The sequence below is a fragment of the Oncorhynchus keta genome, unplaced genomic scaffold (genome assembly GCF_023373465.1).
Source record: "Oncorhynchus keta strain PuntledgeMale-10-30-2019 unplaced genomic scaffold, Oket_V2 Un_contig_23564_pilon_pilon, whole genome shotgun sequence".
Taxonomy (NCBI): Eukaryota; Metazoa; Chordata; class Actinopteri; order Salmoniformes; family Salmonidae; genus Oncorhynchus; species Oncorhynchus keta.
Genome location: NW_026283448.1, coordinates 19724 through 39523, shown reverse-complemented (window position 1 = coordinate 39523; position 19800 = coordinate 19724). Strand labels below are relative to the sequence as shown.

The window sequence follows — 19800 nt, the reverse complement described above, 5'->3', positions numbered from 1 at the left end:
TGGTATGGTTTATATCTCTACAGGAAGGTGGTGGTATGGTTTATCTCTCTTCATGGAGGTGGTGGTATGGTTTATATCTCTACAGGGAGGTGGTGGTATGGTTTATATCTCTATAGGGAGGTGGTGGTATGGTTTATCTCTCCACAGGGAGGTGGTGGTATGGTTTATCTCTCCACAGGGAGGTGGTGGTATGGTTTATATCTCTACAGGGAGGTGGTGGTATGGTTTATATCTCTACAGGGAGGTGGTGGTATGGTTTATCTCTCTTCATGGAGGTGGTGGTATGGTTTATCTGTCTACAGGGAGGTGGTGGTATGGTTTATCTCTCTACAGGGAGGTGGTGGTATGGTTTATATCTTTACGGGGAGGTGGTGGTATGGTTTATATCTCTACAGGGAGGTGGTGGTATGGTTTATATCTCTACAGGAAGGTGGTGGTATGGTTTATATCTCTTCATGGAGGTGGTGGTATGGTTTATCTCTCTTCATGGAGGTGGTGGTATGGTTTATATCTCTTCATGGAGGTGGAGCTATGGGTTATCTCTCTACAGGGAGGTGGTATGGTTTATCTCTCTACAGGGAGGTGGTGGTATGGTTTATATCTCTACAGGGAGGTGGTGGTATGGTGTATGTCTCCACTGGGAGGTGGTGGTATGGTTTATATCTCCACTGGGAGGTGGTGGTATGGTTTATATCTCTACAGGGAGGTGGTGGTATGGTTTATATCTCTACAGGGAGGTGGTGGTATGGTTTATATCTCTACAGGGAGGTGGTGGTATGGTTTATATCTCCACAGGGAGGTGGTGGTATGGTTTATATCTCTACAGGGAGGTGGTGGTATGGTTTATATCTCCACTGGGAGGTGGTGGTATGGTTTATATCTCTACAGGGAGGTGGTGGTATGGTTTATCTCTCTACAGGGAGGTGGTGGTATGGTTTATATCTCTACAGGGAGGTGGTGGTATGGTTTATATCTCTTCATGGAGGTGGTGGTATTGTTTATCTCTCTTCATGGAGGTGGTGGTATGGTTTATCTCTCCACTGGGAGGTGGTGGTATGGTTTATCTCTCTACAGGGAGGTGGTGGTATGGTTTATATCTCTTCATGGAGGTGGTGATATTGTTTATCTCTCTTCATGGAGGTGGTGGTATGGTTTATCTCTCCACTGGGAGGTGGTGGTATGGTTTATCTCTCTACAGGGAGGTGGTGGTATGGTTTATATCTCTTCATGGAGGTGGTGGTATGGTTTATCTCTCTACAGGGAGGTGGTGGTATGGTTTATCTCTTTACAGGAAGGTTGTGTTAGGGTTTATCACTTGATATGAAATTATATCTTAATTCCTCTCTCTGCCCTCTGCAGCACAGGATGATGAATAAAACATTTTTTGTACCAATCTATATTTTTATAACTGGTAAATCCAAGGCCCCAGGGAGACTAAATCCTTCTCATGCAGTTAGACCATGAACAGATAAGACCACCGGCCGACAGCAGTACTAACCAAACAGTGGGGACCCTCATCATGGGAGAAAGACCATGCAGAGTGGCGTGGTATGACATGAGGGGCTGGTAACCTGAATCCTCACTGTGTCAGACTAATTGCTGCTAATAGCTAAACAGCAGGCTTAAACCACCAGCATGACCTGCAGCTCTATGACACCTGGGCTGGCCATGCTACAGTTCTACGAGCCCGGCTGAAATTCCATCCTAAAGTAAATCCCCACTGACAGCGAAAACAATAAGCCACCGAGACGTCATCTCTGCTTATGGAAAATGACCATGATAAAGTGGCCTCAGCCAAGACGCTGCCAGATCTGATGTTTTCACCACCGTGGTGAAGAAACCACAACAGCCACTCTTCAACCTCTGGAGGCTGAAGAAATGTGTTCTGTCCCGAGGGCCTTCACAGTGTTCTTGTCACGAATCCCGCTTCCTGAGTCTGTGTTTGCCTGTGTTTCTGTCCTGGAGTGTGTTTCCGGTGTCCTGGAACGCACCCTGTCTGGTTGCCGGGCGAATTAGCTTGTCGGGAGATCGATGTTCACTCGCACCTGTATCCCATCAGTAATCTGCACACCTGTCCTGATCATCACCTCTCCCCTTCAAAAGCTTGGACCTGACATCCATTCTCTGCTGGATCGTTAGCCATGAACAGTATGTTGTGCCATAGTATCAGCCTCAAGTTGGATAGAATTTGTTTTGTTGTTTTTTTACGTATTGCTTGCCTTAAACTTACCTCCGTTTGTTCTGTCTTCAGTTACTCACCCGGATCATTTACTCCATTCCCGCCTGGTCGTCGGAGGATTCCGCTACCCCATTGGATCCACCTATTTACTCCCATCAACTCACCACCTCTGCTCGCTACGCCACCTGGATATATCTACCCATTCACATTCACTTGTAAATAAATACTCACCTTCTTCCTACTCTCCTTGTCCTGGTCTGCTTCTGGGTTCGATTTTGAAAGACCGTGACAGTTCTACAGGAGCACCATAGACATTATGCTGCCGGGCTGCATCACAGCCTGGTACGGCAACTCCCTCGCCGCTGACCGCAAAGCTCTACAGAGGGTGGTACGCTCAGACCGACGCACCATTGGGGGCTCACTGCCTGCCCTCCAGGACACCTACAACACCACGTGTCGCAGGAAGGCCAAAAAGATCCTCTAGGACCTTAGCCACCCTTCTCTCTGCTTCCATCACTCAGACGTGGGCAGTATAGGAGCATCATGGATAAAAACTGTCAGACTGGCCAGTAGCTTCTACCCCCAGACCATCAGGCCACTGAATAGCCACCACTTGGCAGCTCCCTGTGACTACTAAATGTATCTAATGTAATCTGTGTAGCTGCTGAGGGAAAAGCCTCATGGGTGCTATGTCTATCTGTACCGTTGACACGGCAGCCATCGTGGAAGGTATAAAGAGTAGTTGAGGAGAATTCGGTGTCCCGGGGATATCAAGGCTGGGTTGCAAAACTGGTGCCAACCGTTTCCAGTAAGAAGTGATGACACCAGAGTTACAGTCTCAACTTGTCTGCGTTTTTCTGCATGTTGTTGTTGTGTTTTTAACACAAGGCACATTGATAACAAAGAGAAAACAGTACAAAATGTATCCGTTTGATGCCCTGGTTTATGGTTCTTATTATTCACAACATTCATTCCAACCTCAAAATGTGTAGGTCACCATTTATTGTCATGAATCTAACCCTAACTTCTAACCCTAACCTTAACCACACTTCTAACCCTAACCTTAACCACACTTCTAACCCTAATGACTAACCCTAAACTTAACCACACTTCTAACCTTAACCACACTTCTAACCCTAATGAATAACCCTAACCTTAACCACACTTCTAACCCTAATGACTAACCCTAACCTTAACCACACTTCTAACCCTAATGACTAACCCTAACCTTAACCACACTTCTAACCCTAATGACTAACCCTAACCTTAACCACACTTCTAACCCTAACCTTAACCACACTTCTAACCCTAATGACTAACCCTAACCTTAACCACACTTCTAACCCTAATGACTAACCCTAACCTTAACCACACTTCTAACCCTAATGACTAACCCTAACCTTAACCACACTTCTAACCCTAATGACTAACCCTAACCTTAACCACACTTCTAACCCTAATGACTAACCCTAACCACACTTCTAACCCTAATGACTAACCCTAACCTTAACCACACTTCTAACCCTAATGACTAACCCTAACCTTAACCACACTTCTAACCCTAATGACTAACCCTAACCTTAACCACACTTCTAACCCTAATGACTAACCCTAACCTTAACCACACTTCTAACCCTAATGACTAACCCTAATCTTAACCACACATCTAACCCTAATGACTAACCCTAATGTCTAACCCTAACCTTAACCACACTTCTAACCCTAATGACTAACCCTAACCTTAACCACACTTCTAACCCTAACCACACTTCTAACCCTAATGACTAACCCTAACCTTAACCACACTTCTAACCCTAATGACTAACCCTAACCTTAACCACAATTCTAACCCTAATGACTAACCCTAACCTTAACCACACTTCTAACCCTAATGACTAACCCTAAACTTAACCACACTTCTAACCTTAACCACACTTCTAACCCTAATGAATAACCCTAACCTTAACCACACTTCTAACCCTAATGACTAACCCTAACCTTAACCACACTTCTAACCCTAACCTTAACCACACTTCTAACCCTAATGACTAACCCTAACCTTAACCACACTTCTAACCCTAATGACTAACCCTAACCTTAACCACACTTCTAACCCTAAACTTAACCACACTTCTAACCTTAACCACACTTCTAACCCTAATGACTAACCCTAACCTTAACCACACTTCTAACCCTAATGACTAACCCTAACCTTAACCACACTTCTAACCTAATGACTAACCCTAACCTTAACCTTTCCCTAATGACTAACCCTAACCTTAACCACACTTCTAACCCTAATGACTAACCCTAACCTTAACCACACTTCTAACCCTAATGACTAACCCTAACCTTAACCACACTTCTAACCCTAATGACTAACCCTAACCTTAACCACACTTCTAACCCTAATGACTAACCCTAACCTTAACCACACTTCTAACCCTAATGACTAACCCTAACCTTAACCACACTTCTAACCCTAATGACTAACCCTAACCTTAACCACACTTCTAACCCTAATGACTAACCCTAACCTTAACCACACTTCTAACCCTAATGACTAACCCTAACCTTAACCACACTTCTAACCCTAATGACTAACCCTAACCTTAACCACACTTCTAACCCTAATGACTAACCCTAACCTTAACCACACTTCTAACCCTAATGACTAACCCTAACCTTAACCACACTTCTAACCCTAATGACTAACCCTAACCTTAACCACACTTCTAACCCTAATGACTAACCCTAACCTTAACCACACTTCTAACCCTAATGACTAACCCTAATCTTAACCACACATCTAACCCTAATGACTAACCCTAATGTCTAACCCTAACCTTAACCACACTTCTAACCCTAATGACTAACCCTAACCTTAACCACACTTCTAACCTTAACCACACTTCTAACCCTAATGACTAACCCTAACCTTAACCACACTTCTAACCCTAATGACTAACCCTAACCTTAACCACAATTCTAACCCTAATGACTAACCCTAACCTTAACCACACTTCTAACCCTAATGACTAACCCTAAACTTAACCACACTTCTAACCTTAACCACACTTCTAACCCTAATGAATAACCCTAACCTTAACCACACTTCTAACCCTAATGACTAACCCTAACCTTAACCACACTTCTAACCCTAATGACTAACCCTAACCTTAACCACACTTCTAACCCTAATGACTAACCCTAACCTTAACCACACTTCTAACCCTAACCTTAACCACACTTCTAACCCTAAACTTAACCACACTTCTAACCTTAACCACACTTCTAACCCTAATGAATAACCCTAACCTTAACCACACTTCTAACCCTAATGACTAACCCTAACCTTAACCACACTTCTAACTCTAATGACTAACCCTAACCTTAACCTTTCCCTAATGACTAACCCTAACCTTAACCACACTTCTAACCCTAATGACTAACCCTAACCTTAACCACACTTCTAACCCTAATGACTAACCCTAACCTTAACCACACTTCTAACCCTAATGACTAACCCTAACCTTAACCACACTTCTAACCCTAATGACTAACCCTAACCTTAACCACACTTCTAACCCTAATGACTAACCCTAACCTTAACCACACTTCTAACCCTAATCTTAAATTAAGAACTAAAAGCTCATTTTGGTTTCCATCATTTTTTACAATATAGACAATTTTGCAGCTTCCCCATCTAGCGGGAAATTTCTCAGTTCTGCTTCCAGGGCAAGACTCATGACAATGAATGTCAACCTGCTCAAAATGTATTCTTACAGGCTGAGGCAAATTTGGTATGATCTCATTCAAATAGTGTTGAGAGTTGGTATTTCATGGGTTTGGTTGGAGACAATAAAGATATTGTCATAACAGAGAGAAATACAGTATGACCAGACATCTGTCTCTCACTTGCTGAGTGGAAAACTGCTCATCAAGTCAAAGTAACATTTAACAGCTGGTTGATTTTTGAACTCTGCTCCCTTTCTCACATTCTCTTTCTATTCTTTTCTCCAAGACAACCTTACTATTGTGAAGAACATCTGTCATGAGATCGTTGAAGCGTGAACAGTGGCATGAAGGCATATTCATCTCTGTAGCCAGCCAAGCGACCATTGGTGTAAATGACATCACAGGTAAGCTTAGGACACATTGTCTCTCCTCTTTCTCTCTGTCTCAAAAACAATTGACAGATACTGATACACAGAACACAAATGGGTACATTTAAAAACGACTTTCCTTTTGTTACACATGTGGAAAGGCTCTGGATTATGTTACTACTTAAGTGCCCCTCCTGCTCCTCCTGCCGCCCCTGCTCCTCCTGCCCCTCCTGCCGCTCCTGCCCCTCCTGCCCCTCCCATAACATTCCATGCTATGGTCTGTGTCACTGCATTATTGGTAGGCCTTTTGTGATAAGGGTCGTAACCACTTGACCAGATTCAGTCTTTGGTGGTTAGCAGACCCATCAGTGACCGTAGTTCTCGTGCTTTATCATTGAATCTCTTTTTGACAAGCCTCAGCCAAACAGGCAACGTGGTTTTGTTATTCAAACAGGGCTCTGTCTCAACAAGTCTTTGAAGTCACTCTCTACAAAGAGGGCCAGTACTGCCATTACGGGGCTAGTTGTTGGGGAATATGAGTCATTGAAGGCAGATGAATCTATGCCAAAACGGTGTTAGCTAGGCCTGCGGCTATGGTGAGGAATCGGTCATGCCATCATGCAATATGAAAGACCTTATTGACAAACTGATGGATTTTTTGCATTGCATTTAAGAGAGGGTGGAGGGCTGATTTGGTAGCCTAAATCATTTAGAATCTGTCAAGTGATGGATTTTTCCCAACTTGAGCCTGTTCATTGACTGCCCTATGAAAAAGTATGTCTGTAGTGCTTTCAGACTTGGCAGAGGGACAATAGTGCATTGATGATTATTTGTATATCCATACAGAACCTCTCTTAGTCTTAGTCCAGTATAGAATCTGAAATATAACAGGAAGTACTAAACTGCTCCATCCCAAACCGCCTCATGATGGACTATTGGTCTTACTGTTCGTATTCATCTTTCAATCTTTTTATTGTTTGCTTCTTAAATTACTCATTGTATTGTATGTTTTTATGACGTTGTATGTTTGAATGTTGAGCATTTTATAAATTTGAAAAAGAGGCTTTGGTCTCAATGGGACTCCCTGCTAAAATAAAGGCTAAATAAAATCTTGACAATATACACTGAGTGTACAAAACATTAGGAACATGTTGACTCTAATGCTTCCCACAGTTGTGTCAAGTTGGCTGTATGTCCTTTGGGTGGTGGACCATTATTAAATTAAATGTAAATGTAATTATTGATACACACGGGAAACTGTTGAGCATGAAAAACCCAGCAGCATTGCAGTTCTTGACACACTCAAACTGGTGCGGCTAACACCTACTACCATACCCCGCTCAAAGGCATGTGTTTTGTACACTCAGTGTAGATAGGCTCATTCCCCCTTAGCCTCTGCCCTTGCTTGAACCACGGCTGGGTTCTGTTACCTTCACTCCCTACTAGACCAGTTGATGTGGGACATGATGACACATCTGGTCCGGCATCTGAGCCCTGAGAACGCCTCCCCTCAGATGCATGTCTATGTTGATGCACAGTGACGTGAGTATTTATCTTCCCATTAACTGCAATTCCACAGACATATGCCTTTGACTATGTAACACTTTCTATGTGGTCTTAATAGACTGTAGACTCCGACACCAAGATTTGGGGTAAAACACTCAAATCCACGCCAGAATTTGTAGGTTTCTAAATCTGCGTCTGGAGCAAGAGGGCAAACAAACGGTGCTCAAACATGCACTGTGTGTTCAATGTTCATCTTTGGCTCAGAAACCACAGTACAAAAATACAAATAGTCTCTGGGATTACATAGGAGTTTGTGTCTTTGGAATTGCAATGCAATGTCTCTCCCATACTGGACCCAGTGCTCTTCAAGCTCATCCTGTAACTGACCAGGAATCAAACACGGCTCAGCAGTGCAATGTGCTCAGAAGGAGACAGTGTTAACATGTCAAGCTAAAGGCTAGCGATTTGCACTGATGGCTAACATCTGCACTCATGTCTCAGGCAAGGACCACAGCAACAGAAACTAAAAGTGCTTTGCACAATTAACCATCAAACCTTGCTGTTCCATGGACCCTATCCGATGGAAAAAATATTGCACTCACAGGTATCCCCTATGTTCCCAAAGGAGAAATATTGCACTCGCAGGTATCCCCTATGTTCCCAAAGGAGAAATATTGCACTCGCAGGTATCCCCTATGTTCCCAAAGGAAAAATATTGCACTCGCAGGTATCCCCTATGTTCCCAAAGGAGAAATATTGCACTCGCAGGTATCCCCTATGTTCCCAAAGGAAAAATATTGCACTCGCAGGTATCCCCTATGTTCCCAAAGGAAAAATATTGCACTCGCAGGTATCCCCTATGTTCCCAAAGGAAAAATATTGCACTCGCAGGTATCCCCTATGTTCCCAAAGGAAAAATATTGCACTCGCAGGTATCCCCTATGTTCCCAAAGGAAAAATATTGCACTCGCAGGTATCCCCTATGTTCCCAAAGGAAAGTGCACAGTTCACACTGAATCCTGTCATCAGTGGGATTTTCTGTTGACAAAGCTGTTTGTTCCATCAGTAAACCATGAGCAGTGTGTTCAGCTCCCTCTATGAAAACCACAGTCCATGAAAACCACCGCAGCCATTGTAACACACATCTGGAAGGAGTCACACTGATGGAAATGGCCTGGGGGTCAAAGGGGCAGGGGTCATGGCATAAACGACACCCAGGTGCTGGGAAACAGTCTCTATGGGAGGAGTAAAACAAGCCATCAATTGAGTAGGAAAATGTGTGTGTGAGCGTGTGTGTGTCGTTTGTGTGTCGTGTGTGTGAGCGTGTGTGTGTCGTGTGTACCTGTTGTATTTTTCTGATGGTGTTTTGTGTTTTTTAACAAAGTTATGACTTCAGCTACTTATTCATGTCCTAATGGCTGCTATGTGTTACAAAGGAGGGGTGATAAAGTATATTCTAGAAGTGATCTGGATGCAGCACTGTATTCACTGTGGCGTTAACCAGGGCTCTGACACTCTCATCTCTCTGTGTGAGATACAAGACAGAGCAATTTATGGACAGACACATTATCTTCAGGAAAAAGGTGTTGAAAAAGCTCTACGCTGTAAAAGAACCCCTCCCTTGCTTGGTATTACCAGGCAAAGCCAGCTTCATGTGCCTGACAGGTTTCAAGACTGGCTTGACTCGGGGCTGTCTAAATGTTACATACAGTACCTCCCACTCCAGTCCATAGACAGTGGGGTTCCCCTTTCTAATGTAATTACATCGTCAGGCATACCCATGACCTGTCGTTGACCCTTTAGGGGTCAAGCTCTGTGCGTCCCTGATTCTCCACACTTCTCAAAGTGTGCACTTGCACCTTCCCCCACGGAAAAGTGTGGAGAATCGGGACTAAGGCACAGTCATAGATGGGAGATAGTGTCGCAAGCTGTCAGATATTTTAAAGTGATGTAAACGCAAGGCTGTAAATGTATAGAAACAGTTCAAAACGTAAAGCATGTCAAAAGTGAGAAAAAATAAGAAACCTGCTCACTGCTCTTGCTCGCTCATCACTACTCTTTATTAATCTCTGACGAAAGCCTTGAGGTTGATACGTAAAAGCTTAATAAAGAGCAGTGACACTATCAAGAGCAGTGTGCTGGTTTCTTGTTTTTTCTCATCTTATTCATCTGTTACCAGGCACCTGCAACAAAGATAGCTCAGATGTGCCAGTGCCTTTTGAGTTTTGAAAAGTGAGACATCTAAACTCACCAACAGCTGTAGCCCCAAACTGATTTTTGGGAGATGAATCAAATGTTCGGCCGTCTGAGCTTCTGTCTGATTCTTCTGATTAATAGAACCTTTCAGCAAGTTTCGTCTGAGTGGAAAGCAGAGGCCTCTAGAGGCAAGCCATTGAACTCAAGGTCAGCAGACCGTGGCCGTCCGGCAGTTTAGTCCATCAGCCCACTACATTGTGTTGCCTGACATCTAGATGACCTTCTGGCAGGTTAGTCCATAAGCCCACTACATTGTGTTGCCTGATATCTAGATAACCATCTGGCAGTTTAGTCCATCAGCCCACTACATTGTGTTGCCTGACATCTAGATGACCTTCTGGCAGGTTAGTCCATCAGCCCACCTACATTGTGTTGCCTGATATCTAGATGACCATCTGGCAGTTTAGTCCATCAGCCCACCTCATTGTGTTGCCTGACATCTAGATGACCTTCTGGCAGGTTAGTCCATCAGCCCACCTCATTGTGTTGCCTGACATCTAGATGACCATCTGGCAGGTTAGTCCATCAGCCCACCTCATTGTGTTGCCTGACATCTAGATGACCATCTGGCAGGTTAGTCCATCAGCCCACCTCATTGTGTTGCCTGACATCTAGATGACCATCTGGCAGTTTAGTCCATCAGCCCACCTCATTGTGTTGCCTGACATCTAGATGACCATCTGGCAGTTTAGTCCATCAGCCCACTACATTGTGTTGCCTGACATCTAGATGACCATCTGGCAGTTTAGTCCATCAGCCCACTACATTGTGTTGCCTGACATCTAGATGACCATCCATCAGCCCACTACATTGTGTTGCCTGACATCTAGATGACCTATCTGGCAGTTTAGTTCAGCCCACTCCATCTAGATGACCCTGGCAGTTTAGTCCATCAGCATTGTGTTGCCTGACATCTAGATGACCATCTGGCAGGTGTTGCCTGACATTTAGTCCATCAGCCCACCTACATTGTGTTGCCTGACATCTAGATGACCATCTGGCAGGTTAGTCCATCAGCCCACCTACATTGTGTTGCCTGACATCTAGATGACCATCTGGCAGATGACCTTCTGGCAGTTCAGCCCACCTCCATTGTGTTGCACATCTAGATGACCCACCATTTGTGTTGCCTGACATCTAGATGACCTTCTGGCAGTTTAGTCCATCAGCCCACTACATTGTGTTGCCTGACATCTAGATGACCTTCTGGCAGTTTAGTCCATCAGCCCACTACATTGTGTTGCCTGACATCTAGATGACCATCTGGCAGGTTAGTCCATCAGCCCACTACATTGTGTTGCCTGACATCTAGATGACCTTCTGGCAGGTTAGTCCATCAGCCCACCTCATTGTGTTGCCTGACATCTAGATGACCTTCTGGCAGGTTAGTCCATCAGCCCACCTCATTGTGTTGCCTGACATCTAGATGACCTTCTGGCAGGTTAGTCCATAAGCCCACCTCATTGTGTTGCCTGACATCTAGATGGTCTTCTGGCAGGTTAGTCCATCAGCCCACCTCATTGTGTTGCCTGATATCTAGATGACCTTCTGGCAGGTTAGTCCATCAGCCCACCTCATTGTGTTGCCTGATATCTAGATGACCTTCTGGCAGGTTAGTCCATCAGCCCACCTCATTGTGTTGCCTGACATTGTCCATCTGAGATGACCCAGGTTAGTCCATAAGCCCACTACATTGTGTTGCCTGACATCTAGATGGTCTTCTGGCAGGTTAGTCCATCAGCCCACCTCATTGTGTTGCCTGATATCTAGATGACCTTCTGGCAGGTTAGTCCATCAGCCCACTACATTGTGTTGCCTGACATCTAGATGACCTTCTGGCAGGTTAGTCCATCAGCCCACCTCATTGTGTTGCCTGATATCTAGATGACCTTCTGGCAGGTTAGTCCATCAGCCCACCTCATTGTGTTGCCTGATATCTAGATGACCTTCTGGCAGTTTAGTCCATCAGCCCACTACATTGTGTTGCCTGACATCTAGATGACCTTCTGGCAGGTTAGTCCATCAGCCCACCTCATTGTGTTGCCTGACATCTAGTGAGCATCACTGATACTACAACATAAACACAGTACAACACATCATCAAATAGAGTTTCATGGGGTAAAATGGAATGAATATTGTCTAATAGCAGTATTGATATAAGGAAGAGATGCCATACCTCATCTAGTAAATTGTGTAGTTATAATGTATATGCATGGGTTCCTACTGGGAACTAGGCTAGTGTTGAAATGGTCGGGGGCGTCACAGGGAACTATGAAGGAAGATAGTGAAGCTCAATAGACACGTTTGCCACACTGGAGGGAAATCAGCATAATAAGCTTGGTTTTAGCCTGTGTTTCAGTCTTTTTGTGCCATCATGCCACTCCTCGCAGTTGCCACTCATTGTCATGCATGAAAGAATGGAATAGGCAATAGCCCACACAGGTCTGGGACCAGGCTAGCCTGGCTTGCCAAGCCTAGCATTCAATGACTTTGTTTTGAAAGTTGGGTTGATTACTTAGTTTTTAATTACATTTCGAATAATATATGCCATTTTGCAAACACTTTAATCCAAAGTAATTTACAGTATGCATTCATTTTTTATATATGATTGGTTCTGGGAATCGAACCACCATGCTCTACCAACTGAGCCACAGAGGACCACATTTAAAAAAATGTAATAATATAAAATATTTGTCTTTTCTTACTAGCACAGAGTTTGCTGATAGATGCTTTATCGAGAAACGTTTTACTTGCAATGACTTTGATGTGTGATTGTCTGACCTGTCTTGAATGCTCTGACTGTAAAGTCGCTCTGGATAAGAGCTTCTGGTAACTTATCAAAATGCTAATGTATTTTATATTGAACATTTTCATAGAGTCAAAATGTGGATTATACATTACATTTATTATAGCGAACACTCTAACGCTGTGTTTATAACCAATTGGGAAGGTGGTATTTACCACATACTGGGAAAACTCTATAGTGAACAAAAATATAAACCCATATTTCATGAGCTGAAATAAAAGATCCCAGAATTTTTCCATATGCACAAAAAGCTTATTTCTCAAATTTTGAGCACAAATTTGGTTACACCCCTGTTAGTGGACATTTCTCCTCCTGACAGATGTGGCACATCAAGAAGCAGATTAAACAGCATGATCATTACACAGGCACACCTTGTGCTGGGGACAATAAAACGCAACACAATGCCGCAGATGTCTCAAGTTTTGAGGGAGCGTGCAGTCGGCATGCTGACTGCAGGAATGTCCACCAGAACTGTTGCCAGAGAATTGAATGCTAATTTTTCTAAAAACTATTTTGATTGTCTGGGTCTGGCTCCCCATGGTTGCACCCCTGCCCAGTCATGTGAAATCCATAGATTAGTGCCTAATTTGTTTAATTAAATTGACTGATTTCCGTATAGGAACTGTAACTCAGTATAATTATTGAAATTGTTGCATGTTACATTTATATTTTTGTTCAGTACACTTGAACGCCCCTCGAACTGGTAATTGGTGAAAACTCCTATATCATCCCTGAGCGCCAACTTCTCCCACTTAATGATCTTTGACATCACCAGCATTTTCAGCAGTTTAATGCAACAACAAAAAATATTATTTATAAAAAGCAATCTATTAATATGGTTTTTGAACACTGTACTTTAGTTTATGGTTGACGCAGCTTGCCATTACCCAATCGGCATTTCTCAACAAGTTCAAATCACGTGAACGCATCCAACTAGTATTTACTGTCGAGAGCATCCTGACTGGTTGCATCACTGCCTGCTATGACAACTGCTCAGCCTCCGACTGCAAGGCACTACAGAGGGTAGTGCGTACGGCCCAGTACATCACTGGGGCCAAGCTTCCTGCCACCCAGGACCTCTAGACCAGGTGGTGTCAGAGGAAGGCCCTTAAAATGGTCAAAGACTCCAGCCACCCTAGTCATAGACTGTTCTCTCTGCTAACGCATGGCAAGCGGTACCGGAACGCCAAGTCTTGGTCCAAGAGGCTTCTAAACAGCTTCTACCCCCAAGCCATAAGACTCCTGAACATCTAATCAAATGGCTACTCAGACTCATTGCCCCCCCTCCTTACACTGCTGCTACTCTCTGTTATTATCTATGCATAGTCACTTTAATAACTCTACCTACATGTACATAGTACCTCAATTACCTTGACTAACCCGTGCCCCCACACATTGACTCTGTACCAGTACGTACCCCTGTATATAGCCTTGCTATTGTTATTTTGCTTTAATTATTTATAACTTTCATTCATATTCTTTTTTTCTGTATATTTTTCTGTAATTATTAATATTTTTAACTGCATTGTTGGTTTGGGCTTGTAAGTAAGCATTTCGGCGCATGTGACAAATACAATTTGATTTGATACTACTCAACTATAAATTACCACTTTCCCCCACTTGTTTATGAACACAGCATTATATCAACTGTCGATACTTGATAATGGCGCCAATGAGAACAAAGAGGGGGCGTATCCTAAATTTAAAAGTGCGGTATTAATCATCTCATTGGTTAACTTGTATTAAATGACCACGCAATCTTGACCAATTACAACTACCACCAAGCCATATTATGTAAATTAGGGCGGTCCCTGTTGAATGGCGCATAGCTGGCCCAATAGCATGATTAAAAACAGAAAAACGTAATATTCATGTTGACGAAGGCGTGTCTTAGAAAGGGGGCTGGGTGCGAGGTAACATGGTGGTTTGGTTATCGCCTATCAGCCATAGACAGAAGAAGGTTGGAGTGACTGAACGCTTGAGTGGTCTTCTTTTTATTTTCATTTTTCCTTTGATTTTGTGCTTTAGTTTGTCTTCAAAATGGAGATGGAGAAGAGGATCAGTTTGGAGTTGAGGAACAAGACCCCAGCCGAGGTATAGTATTACGTCTTTATTTATTTATTTCCCAATGCATTTTGTGAAGGATGACGACTCAACCATGGTGGATGCGAAATGACGAAGCTCGATACTCTTTAGCTTGCTAACTTATAGTATACAACTGATGTGCCAACAAAATATCTGATAATAAATCACATATGGGTGGTTACCACAACGAGGATGCGATAGAAATCGATTCGTAATCAAATGGGATCAGAACCTTGATGGTGGCGCGACTTGCTCTGGCTGAGTTAGCGCTACCAAGGACATCAGCTAGCTAGCTACATGTAGCTAGCGCCAATGCTGGCAAGCTAGACTCCTAACCGGGAACGTTAGTTAGTTAATGGAGTTCAAGTTTTCCCAACCCAAATAATGGCGATGTTAAGAATTATCAAACACTATTGGTAGTCTATATGGACCTTAGTAGCCTAGCTAGTTAGCCAGCAATGCCCTATAATAAATGATCCTTGGATTTGCTAGCGTAGAGCCGACCAGCTCCACGAGTTGTTTTGAAAAACACAATGGAGTTGTTTGCGCATACTGAATAGAAGTGGCTTGTGTGAAAGTAGTGTTTATTTGGTATTTTAAACAGCGAGCTAACTGAGTTTGCCTTCTCCGCAAATACAAGGTTATCAATCACATAGGTACATATTGTAACTACCCATCTTTGGAATGCATTTCATGCAACCTATGCGCCCGCGTGGCGTTTTGCAAGGTAAAGTTGTGCAGAATGCCGCCCATCGTGCGGATAATTACTTTGTAGCCTTGCGTTCTTTAACACTTCTTCGTGCATCAAATGTTGCATCGGTTGATTTTAAGTTATATGAAAGTGTTGGCCAATTGCTATACGCTGAGCCGTTGACTTTGTAAGGGGTATGAATAGTACATTATCAATTTAAACCTCACCAACATACGTTACTTTATGGTTAGCTAACTACGTCCGCTAGTAGCTAGTGTTACTTTGTAACGTTAGTTAGCTATAGTTACCGCGACAGTAACAATTAATAACTTCTCTGGCTGGGGATAGTGGCCGCGGGCACTCTGATCATGAGCTAACTTTAGTATGATGAGGGGGAGTTGCAGGCAGGAAGGATGTTGACATTCTCTAGCGTAGTTCAAAACGAATACTCATATACTACGTCATTTATTCATATTCTCTTTTTCTTGCACAATATAGCAACAAGTTCATAAAAACAAACTCAATGATTCTGTATCATTTACCAGTAATTCAAATTGTTCCACAGGTGGCTGAGCTGGTGGTGGACAACTGTCGGTCCAGTGATGGAGAGGTGGAAGGGCTGTCAGATGACTACAAGGAGCTGGAGTTCCTCAGCATGGTCAACGTGGGGCTCACCTCCCTGGCTAAGCTGCCCTCCCTGCCAAAACTGCTCAAGGTGAGCATCATCTTCGGTCCAAGATCCTATTTTGCCACTGGTCATGGAGAGGTCAAGATGGTTCACCCACATAAAAAATAAACATGTTATGCAAAGTAAAAATGTATTAATCCGTCTAGCCACATACTATAGTAGACAAGTGGACGACGCATAAGATATTAAGCAATTTTTTTGTCTATGTACTATATGATACTTGCCAACGTAGTATTTTTTCAGATGAATCAATATCTGTCCTCTTCAGCTGGAGATCAGTGATAACATGATCGTTGGAGGTCTGGACCAGCTGTCTGAGAAGTGTCCCAACCTGACGTATCTCAACCTGAGCGGCAACAAGATCAAGGAGCTCAGTACTGTGAAGCCTCTGGTAAGGGAACCACCATAAACACACCTGGTAGGCCCAACAAAATACATTCCATTTAATGGATTCCAATCAGTCATTATTACAGAATCTTAACAGCATCACATTGTGATTGCAGAAAAACCTGAAGAACCTGAAGAGTCTGGACCTGTACAGCTGTGAGATCACCACTCTGGAGGACTACAGGGAGAGTGTCTTTGAGCTGCTGCCCCAGGTCACCTTCCTGGACGGCTATGACCACGAAGACAACGAGGTGCCAGACTCCGAGGCTGACGATGGTGAGCAACGACGGGGCTGGGATGTGCTGAGGGTGGGAGGAAAGACTTGAGACGTGTGCCCTTGTCCTAGAGCTTTACAGAAAATTAACTTTGTGTTGTCCTCCCCACAGATGACAACGAGGGGCTAGACTCAGAGGCTGATGATGGTGAGCAACACAGGGCTGGGAGGGGACGGACTGAGGAAAGGCTGGGAGGATAAACTTAAGACGTGCCTTTGTCCTAGACCATTACAAAGAATTAACCCAATGTTGTCCTCCCCACAGATGACGAGCACACAGCCGGCCCCACCAGAGATGGGGATGATGATGAGGATGAGGATGATGAGGGTTCCGAGGGCGAAGAGGTGGGACTGTCCTACCTGATGAAGGATGGCATTCAGGTAATCATTCATCAAACCCGTGTGCAGCTAAGTGTCTCTTAGAGGATACACACGAGACAGTGTATAGTCCAAGTCTCTTAGAGGATACACACCATTTATTTCCTGATTCTACACGTTGATAGAAAGCTATTGATTACCGCCCTTGGTGTTGACAGAAAGAGGATGTTTCAGATTTTCTGGGTTGGAGTATTTTCAACCTATGTTCCGTTTCCCCTTAACATAGAAGTAGGGACTCCGCTCAGGTATATTTCTACACATGCTACGTTCGGTTAGGGGATTACCGCGGCCACCTGCTGCTTTCTAGCCGTTGGTATGTTGGGTCTAAAAGGCCTACAGGAAAAGAGAACTCCTAGTCATGTTGATTGAAATGTTCTCTGGCCCTAGGATGAGGAAGATGATGATGACTATGTTGAAGAGGAGGAGGAAGAGGATGGAGTAGGAGTCCAGGGAGAGAAAAGGAAGAGGGATGCAGAGGACGAGGGAGATGACAGTGATGGAGATGACGACTAGCCCCTCCTGTAGCTGAGCATGGGATCACAACTAGGCTAGAACAACAGGAACAGGAAATAGTTTGTGAATGATTTTTTTTGTATACCATAGATATTACTGTAGAATCTAAATGTTTAATTTGTTTTGTAAATGTTCCATACAAAAAGAAAAGCGGGTTGGAATTATAAAATGGAATGTGGTTTTGAAACATGACATGTGGGTAGGGGCTATAGCATTCAGACAAGGTGATGTTGAACTCTGGTGAGAAGTTGTAGTGGCCCATTTCAAGTCCATCTGGTTGTGATTGTCTCCTATGCCATGTTCTCCCAAGCATTTAGTTGTCAAGCGAAAAGCTCCATGTGCTGTCTGGTTGGCTCATAGTAAGGTTTATATGGGAGGAGCTATAGGAGGACAGGCTCATTGTTATGGCTTAATGTAACATTTATTTAACTAGGCAAGTCAGTTAAGAACAAATACTTATTTACAATGACGGCCAACCCCTAACCTGGACAATGCTGGGCCAATTGTGCGCCGCCCTGTGGGACTCCCATAGTCGGTTGTGATACAGCCTGGAATTGAACCAAGGTCTGTAGTTACGACTCTAGCACTGAGATGCAGTGCCTTAGACCTCTGTGCCACTCGGGTATCAACCACATCAAACATACAGAAACCACACGTTTGACTCGGTTCCATTCCAGCCATTACAATCCTCCTGTAGCTCCTCCCACCAGCCTCCACTGGTTTACACGTGGCCAACAAGTACTGTTTAACAGTGACCCGGGCAAAAGGGAACCTTGGTGAGTCGTTGGCCCCTCCTATCTGTTCACCTACACTATGTACCCTACCTGCGCTGTATTGTAGGGATTGCTGACTGTTTCCTAAGTACTTTGTTTAGGACCTGGGATTTGATACCTTTAAAGTTTGTCCGATCGCGGTGTCATCAATTCACTTTTAATTCCACAAACAGCCGATTTGTAAGTTTTATTTTTTTAATGTATTGTGCTAGGGCTGCAGATGACTCTGGGTGATGTAGTTTTCACATCTCTGGGTAATGTAGTTTTCAGGTCTCTTACTCTCGCTCTGATCGTCATCAAAGAAGCCCTAGAGGTGGGTTTAGAGCTAATTCGTATTCAGGCTGCACAGAGGTAATTTTGGACCAGTTTAGTCACATTCTAAAGCTCAGGTGGACCCAATCTCTCAGAAGGACCTGGTGATAAGCAGGAACACAGTTAATGGTCTCTTCTGTCCTGAATCCAACTTGGTACCCTGGACTTCTGTCATATCCCAATGGGGGAAAAAACTGTTCTGTCTCCTTTTTGTTTTATGGTTTTACTGTGCAAGGATTTTAAACTTGTATGACTATGTAAATAGACCTTTTATCTTTACTGTGTAGTATTTGCTTGTTTTTTTTTGTTTTTTTTAACATGCAATATCTGTCCTTTTTTTTTTTTTTTTTTTATAAACACAAAGCACATGTCAGGATGTAAAGCTTCAGACCCCGACGCTCAACCTTGGTTTATTTTTTTGGCCTCAGCTGTTGAGAGTCATGTTTTGGAATTTATGTTAATTAATCTTCTGAAGTGTTTTTAAATAATAAAAAAAAAATCTGTTAATTCTTATGTTAACTTTTTTTCCATCAGGTTTATTTAATGGGTGTAGTACTAACTTTGACCCTCCAGATTAACAGTGTCTCTGGTCACGGGTCAGTTTTATTCCGATATCTAATGGATGTGTAACCCACCAGTAGGTCTGAACTCTGAAGAGAGGCCAGTTGAAGACATGAACCAGGTGGTGGTGCTATAGCCTGCAGTTTAACATTGAAGACCCAGAAACCTCAAGCCTGGCAACATTAAACTCTGACACTTCATTACGTTTTGCATTGGATTTGGGTGCTGAATGAAACCTAAAAGCCCCAAATGTTTTTTTTTAAGAACATAGCTAGCTGTAATTTT

The 19800-nt window shown here is 43.5% G+C and overlaps 1 protein-coding gene across 1 annotated transcript; it reads left to right on the top strand.

Moving 5' to 3' along the window:
• Window positions 1–14742: 14742 nt before the first annotated feature.
• LOC118379265 (acidic leucine-rich nuclear phosphoprotein 32 family member E-like) lies at window positions 14743–19293 on the top strand. The gene is made up of 7 exons (XM_052505386.1): window positions 14743–14947; window positions 16195–16344; window positions 16586–16708; window positions 16821–16980; window positions 17091–17126; window positions 17244–17359; window positions 17744–19293. Exons 1-7 carry the CDS (start codon window positions 14894–14896, stop codon window positions 17867–17869), a joined length of 765 nt encoding a protein of 254 aa, XP_052361346.1. The 5' UTR covers window positions 14743–14893; the 3' UTR covers window positions 17870–19293.
• Window positions 19294–19800: the final 507 nt, after the last annotated feature.

Coding starts and splice junctions, on each gene's coding strand:
- LOC118379265 (XM_052505386.1), top strand. CDS start 14,894: ATGGAGATGGAGAAGAGGATCAGTTTGGAGTTGAGGAACAAGACCCCA. Junction 16,345..16,585: donor CCCTGCCAAAACTGCTCAAG/GTGAGCATCATC, acceptor TGTCCTCTTCAG/CTGGAGATCAGTGATAACAT. Junction 17,127..17,243: donor AGACTCAGAGGCTGATGATG/GTGAGCAACACA, acceptor TCCTCCCCACAG/ATGACGAGCACACAGCCGGC.